The 6,551-nt window shown below is 46.2% G+C and overlaps 1 protein-coding gene across 1 annotated transcript in view; it reads left to right on the top strand.

Annotated features, from left to right (window-relative positions):
• LOC133138555 (plexin-A1-like) overlaps positions 1-6,551 on the top strand; it is a 90,515-nt gene that overhangs the window by 34,979 nt on the left and 48,985 nt on the right. Inside the window, 1 exon segment of the mRNA XM_061257418.1 lies at positions 1,223-1,360. Within this exon segment, the coding sequence (XP_061113402.1) occupies positions 1,223-1,360 (138 nt within the window).

Raw genomic sequence — 6,551 nt, 5'->3', positions numbered from 1 at the left:
TGTGTGGGGGGGGGTTGTAGCAGTGTGTGTGTGTGTGTGTGTGTGTGTGTGGGGGGGGGGGGGTTGTAGCAGTGTGTGTGTGTGTGTGGGGGGGGGGGGGGGGGGTTGTAGCAGTGTGTGTGTGTGTGTGTCAGTGTGTGTGTGTGTGGGGGGGGGTTGTAGCAGTGTGTGTGTGTGTGTGGGGGGGGGGGGGGTTGTAGCAGTGTGTGTGTGTGTGTGTGTGTGTGTGTGTGTGGGGGGGGGGTTGTAGCAGTGTGTGTGTGTGTGTGTGTGTGTGTGTGTGTGGGGGGGGGGTTGTAGCAGTTTGTGTATGTGTGTGTGTGTGAGTGTGTGTGAGTGTGTGTGTATGTGTGTGAGTGAGCGTGTGTGTCAGTGTGTCAGTGTGTGTGTTGGGGGGGGGGGGGTTGTAGCAGTGCCATTTTCCCTCCTTGGCGAGAGTTCAGTGTGGCTGTGGAGCAGACACTCCCAGGTGGTAAAACATGAGGTGGTGTCTTACCTACCACAGGGAGCACGAACGACACAGAAGAATGAAAATGAGAGATAGAACTGTGCGTTAGAGTTGTTCTGTGCGCTCCGTGTCCGCTGTTTCTGGGCTAGCAGCCAGAGACCCATTGTGTGAATAGCCTGTTGACGAACAGACTTCAATTAAGACAATGATAAAACCAATAAATAAAATAAGTCAAACACAATAAAACACTATAAAGCACTATGTGCTTCTAAAAGTCTGTCAGTTTATAATAACTGGACACCAGTTTCAAATGGGATGTAAGCACTGTTAGCGTAACCTCAGGCCGACTGACCTCTGAACTTCAGCGTAGCTCTTTTTGCTTTTCCAGATTGATAGCTTGGAATGGACAGAAATTGACCTGTTCATGACATGAGGTCCAAAAATAAACAGCACTGCCCCTGAACCCCCCCCAAATACTTTGAATGACCACCCCCCTCTGTGCATTTACAACCCTCCCCATTATTGACAAAGCTGACAAGGGCACAGATGACAAATTTCGTAGACATCCCCAAGCCTGTGTTTGTGTGCGTGTGTATGTGTGTTTGTGGTATTATGGTCATTTATGAAGGCATGATATGTATTGTAATTACAGTTTATAATCTGGCTCTTGACCAAGCCGAGTTGCCAAAATGTGACTTTCCCCTTCCCTATCGCATCACCATATTTCCTGTGAGGGTAACCAGGGTTACGGGGCTTTGTCTTTCTGCATGTCAGATCCTGGTCAACTCGGTCAACCCTGAGCAGCCCCCTCTGCTGTACGAGAACCTGGTGGTGAGCGAGGGAGCCAGCATCCTGCGAGACATGGTGTTCAGCCCCGACTACCTGCACATCTACACCCTCACCGAAAACCAGGTACGACTATCACACCACACCTCAGCCACAAACAGGTACAACTACAATCACATCTACACCCTCACCGAAAACCAGGTACGACTATCACACCACACCTCAGCCACAAACAGGTACAACTACAATCACATCTACACCCTCACCGAAAACCAGGTACGACTATCACACCACACCCTCAGCCACAAACAGGTACGGCTACAATCCCACCTGCACCCTCTAACCTTTATCGCTGTTCCACTGTAGCTGTCCTGTTAGAGACACACTGGTAATTGTTAGCATGCGTAGCTGTAATGCTCCATAAAGTGGGTTCAGCTGAATTATAGAGCTGACTTACATTACGGTGTGACAGTCTTCTGTTCAAGTGAGTGTCAGGCCAAATAAAGCATTCTTGCCGTGTTTGTTCCCCCTGTCATGAGCTGAGAATTCCTACCAGGACAGAGATTGGATATGAAATCTGGGATAAAAACCCAAATCTCTTAATGCTCGGAGGCCTTAATCCCAAGATTAGAGACAAAAGGAGAAAGTACTAAACTCCAGCATGACTTGACGATTCCACAGTTGCGTATCTCTCTGTTTGGTGAAACGAGCTTGCTTTGGCTGTTGGATCTTGATGCACACCATTATAGCACAGTGTCAAACGGCCCATTGTATTTGAGAGTCTGGTTGTAAAATACTTTGATACCTTTTTGATGCCCCTGCTTAAGCATTCTGCTGCTCCTGATTCCCCCCCCACCCCGTTGTAGACTCATTGAAGCTTTTTCATCTCTTGTCACTTGAAAAAGCCCCACCCACCTGTTCATGATTACATACTCCAGTTAGGGAAGTGCTTTTGCAAGGGAAAACCTCTGAAGAATCCTCAAGCTGGTTTATAGAAGAAAATAAAAACTAAATACCAAAGTACCAAATAACTTAGTTGTTTGCCTGTGTCTGTGCATACAGGCATGCATGCGTGTATGTATGAGTATGAGTGTGTGTGAATGTACATGAGTGCATGTGAGTGTGTGTGTGTGTCTACGTGTGTACGTGTGTACGTGTGAGTGTGAGTATGCGCATGCATGCCTGCAGGTGTGTGTGTGAGTGTGAGTGTACAAGCGTGTGAGTGAGTGTGTGTACATGCGTGCGTGCTCGAGTGTGCGTGTGTGTGTTTGTGTGTGTGTACGTTTGTGTGTGAGTGTGAGTATGCGCATGCATGCCTGCAGGTGTGTGTGTGAGTGTGAGTGAGTGAGTGAGTGAGTGAGTGAGTGAGTGAGTGAGTGAGTGAGTGAGTGAGTGAGTGAGTGAGTGAGTGAGTGAGTGAGTGAGTGAGTGAGTGAGTGAGTGAGTGAGTGTGCGCATGCATGCCTGCAGGTGTGTGTGTGAGTGTGAGTGTACAAGCATGTGAGTGAGTGTGTGTACATGCGTGCATGCATGAGTGTGTGTGTGTGTGTGTGTGTGTGTGTGTGTGTGTGTGTGTGTGTGTACGTGTGTGTGTGAGTGTGAGTATGCGCATGCATGCCTGTAGGTGTGTGTGTGTGTGTGAGTGTGAGTGTACAAGCATGTGAGTGAGTGTGTGTACATGCGTGTATCCGTGTGTATATGTCTGGGTGGTGCTAGAGCTTTGGAGACTTCATCAGAGTGCAGGGTATAGTTACTCACCCCTGGGAATTGTAGTCCCCGGCAGCGGCGTTAATGCGGCTCCCCATATCGATGTGGTTTGGCTGGACGGAGTGGAGTTCTGACAGGCCGCCCAATTAACAGCAGGGTGTGTGAAGGTCACTGCAGGATGTGGTCATCTCTGTGTGCATGGGGAGGAAAGGGGGTGGGAGGGTGGAGGGGGAGTTTGGGCTGAAATTGATTAATGAGGCCAGAGTCTTAATGTGTTCTGTGGTCAGTGAGCATCAGGACGACGTGCCGTTTGGGGAGTTCATTAGTGCTTTTTCGGCTTTCCTGCCCTGTCATTGGATACTGCCCACACGAGGGGTTGCTGCAAAGGATCATGGGATACTGCCCATGCGAGGGTATGGAGGAAGAGGATACTGCTAAGGATCATGGGATACCGCCCACATGAGGATACTACCCACTAGTTAGTTTATTTTCACCTGATCATAGGGAAGGTTCTGATTGAATGATTTTTGAATGAATGTGAATGAAGGAATGAATGAGCGAATTCATGAATGTTGCCATGGTGGTATTACCATGGTTACCATACTTACGGAGGTTCAGAGAAGGTGGCAAAGTTTCACCTGCTGTCTGAACCTGTCCTGTTTCCTCTGCAGGGGAGCAGATCAGGACGCAGGGCAGAATATGGGGTTTTATTTCCACAATATTATTACAATATTAGGTGTCACACAGCAGCCCTCACGTAGTACACTCAAAAACTCACACGCTCTCACATTTCAAGATGTTTCCTTGTGAAATATAAGATAAGAATATAAGGTCAGGTTTCCTGTGCTTATTTAGTGTGGAATTCATTTATTTACATTTATTTAAACTTCATATTTGTGTTCAAAGGCCGACACCTCCTCAGTTTGTGCAACACACCGGAATCAGAACGGTCAGGTGATCTCTGTCCTCAGCTTGAAAATATATCGCTCCTTGATAATCCCAGAAAATAACGTCTCTCCTATAATTTTCTAACTTTGCCTCCAGTTTTATGTCAAACCATTTTTGTTTTACCTGTTCCACAGTAAGTGGAACTCAAGACAGAGATTACAAAAACAGCAATATCTCTGATGCGTAGGTCAATGCAGCAGGTTGGACACTGCTCCACATTTTACTCTGTTTTTATTCCGGGCCTATGTGGCGCATGTGTGGTTTATGTAGCCTATATAAACAAAAGTAGCATCTACAGTGAGTTTAGATGAGAAGAAGGAAGCCTGCACACTGGTATGCTCCTTACACACCTTTATTGTTGACAATGTTTCAATCTCAGAGGATCTTCATCAGGTTTGGCACATCGCTTTATGTTTCTCCACCGGGACAATCAGCTTAATTTCCTCGTCAATTTTTGAACAGAATAAACAACGAACAATAACTGCGAGTTCAAGTTCAAGTTTATTGTAAGAACACATCACGACATAGAAGATGTTAAGTCCTAAGTACGTTTTAGTATTTTCATGTTCATGTTTTCAAGACGTACAAAGTAGTTGTAACACACGGTCATATAATGATGAAAAACAATGATTGGTATTTATCAACATACACACGTGGATAAGAAAAAAAAAAGCTGTGTCTACTCCTGTTTCATTAATCCGGCGCAAATTCTTAGTTTGCTTCCTGTCACACGCACATTTGCCAATGGATTTCTGAAAAAATATTGATAAATGAGGCCCAATGTTCACCCTTGAACATTTGCTGTCCTCGTTACATGTCTGTCCTTTGTAGTCACAGTTTTTTAACACGGATTGTGTGGATTTCTTTGTGGGCTTTGACACTTTCACAGTGTTTTTATAACTTCTTCAACTCCTTTATAATCCACATAGTAAGGGAAATGTCGTATGGACCTTTAACCCTTGTGTAATCTTAACATTCTGTATACTCCCCTTGTCCTAAGCGTCAAAAATGACCTGCCTTCAATAAACCCCTAAAATAAAGCAGCTAAATTGAATTTCTTTACAAATGTATTTTACATGAAGAAACAACCTGTCATTTTTGACCCCTAAGACAACACAAGGGTTGAAATGCCCCGCACAATGCTCTTTTTGTGTTGGCAGCAGGGTGAGGGCAGAGGCACGGTTGGGCCAGCGGGTATCATTAGAGCATCACAGTTACCGTGTTGTATACTTGTTCTTTGCGTTGCGGGTCAGAATTTGTGCTCATTTATTATCTCTTTACATCTCCAATGTGAGGATGATACTGTCCCCTACCCCAGGCAGTCCTTCCTCCCAAACTGAGCTGTGAGAATGGAGAATCCCTCTCCCGTTGTCCTGGTGTTGGGTCCCGTTTTGACACAATTCCCTGTGAGGTTGCCCTCAGGCGCTAACCCCCCCCCCAACCGGTGCCTGATTACGACTTGCTCCCTCTCCTCTAATAAACCGAAGCGTTTTCGCCAGCTGCTCTTTCTCTAAAACATTCCCCCACACCCCTCCCGTACTTTGGGCCGACATGCAGACGAGGTGTTGTTGAGTTGAGTCATGATGGAAATGATATTCACAAGAGCTCTCCGTAATTTGCCGTTTTCTGCGTGAGACAAAAGAGCTTGCTGCCGGAGCCGAGATCGTCTCCTCTTTGTTATCATGCACCTTTTTTCCCTTTCCCTCCCTTTTTTATAGTAATTGAATAGTTTCTTCCCCCGCTCTAAACCAGGGCAAATACCGTTCCTGTTGCATTCCTGGGCTTATGGAAATAAGGGGATATCAGTTTGAAAGTCGCAAACAAAAGTGGCCAATTACCTGTGGGAAAATGATTTCATGTTGAACGCAGCTGGTGTGTGTATAGCTGCTATTGTTAAATCTCTTTGAATAACATGAATTATGCTGAATAATATGTAGTTGATAGTGATAGTAATGTTATCTTTAGTGTGTACACATCTTAATAATGGAACATTGTAATTGTAACAGTGATGTAGGAAACAGCAGAATAAGTAAATGGAGGATTATTCTGTTTAAATTATGAAACATGGTTATTGTGTGTGTAGGCGATGTTACTCCATCTCTACAAGGGTTGGGCAGTGTCATTTCCTGGGTGCTGGCTGGCTGGTTGTGACAGGCTGAAATATTCTGAGTGGGGCTTTTGACCCTTTGGCTTTTCTACATTTGTCTGCAAAGAAAAACGCATTTATGAATGTAGACATTTTGCTGGAATGTGCTTTTCTTTTTTCAGTTTGTTTCTCAGTGTGTCTAAATACCTCTCTTCCTCTGTTTGTGTGCATGTGCATGTGTGTGCGTGTGCGTGTGCCTGTGTGTGTGTGGGGTCTGGTGTGCGTGCGTGTGTGCGTGCGTGTGTGTATGTGTGTCTGTGTGTGTCTGTGTGTGTCTGTGTGTGTGCGCGTGTCTGTGTGCGTGTGCTTGTGTGCGTGTGCTTGTGTGCTGGTGTGCGTGCGTGCGTGCGTGCGTGTGTGTCTGTTTGTGTGTGTGTGCGGGTGTGTCTGTTTGTGTGCATGTGCGTGTGCGTGTGCCTGTGTGTGTGTGGGGTCTGGTGTGCGTGCGTGCGTGCGTGCGTGCGCGCGCGCGCGCGTGTGTGTATGTGTGTCTGTGTGTGTCTGTGTGTGTGCGCG

The sequence above is a fragment of the Conger conger genome, chromosome 10, assembly GCF_963514075.1.
Source record: "Conger conger chromosome 10, fConCon1.1, whole genome shotgun sequence".
Lineage (NCBI taxonomy): Eukaryota > Metazoa > Chordata > Actinopteri > Anguilliformes > Congridae > Conger > Conger conger.
The sequence above is the reverse complement of the archived record's forward strand: the minus strand, read 5'-3'. Positions and strand labels throughout refer to the sequence as shown.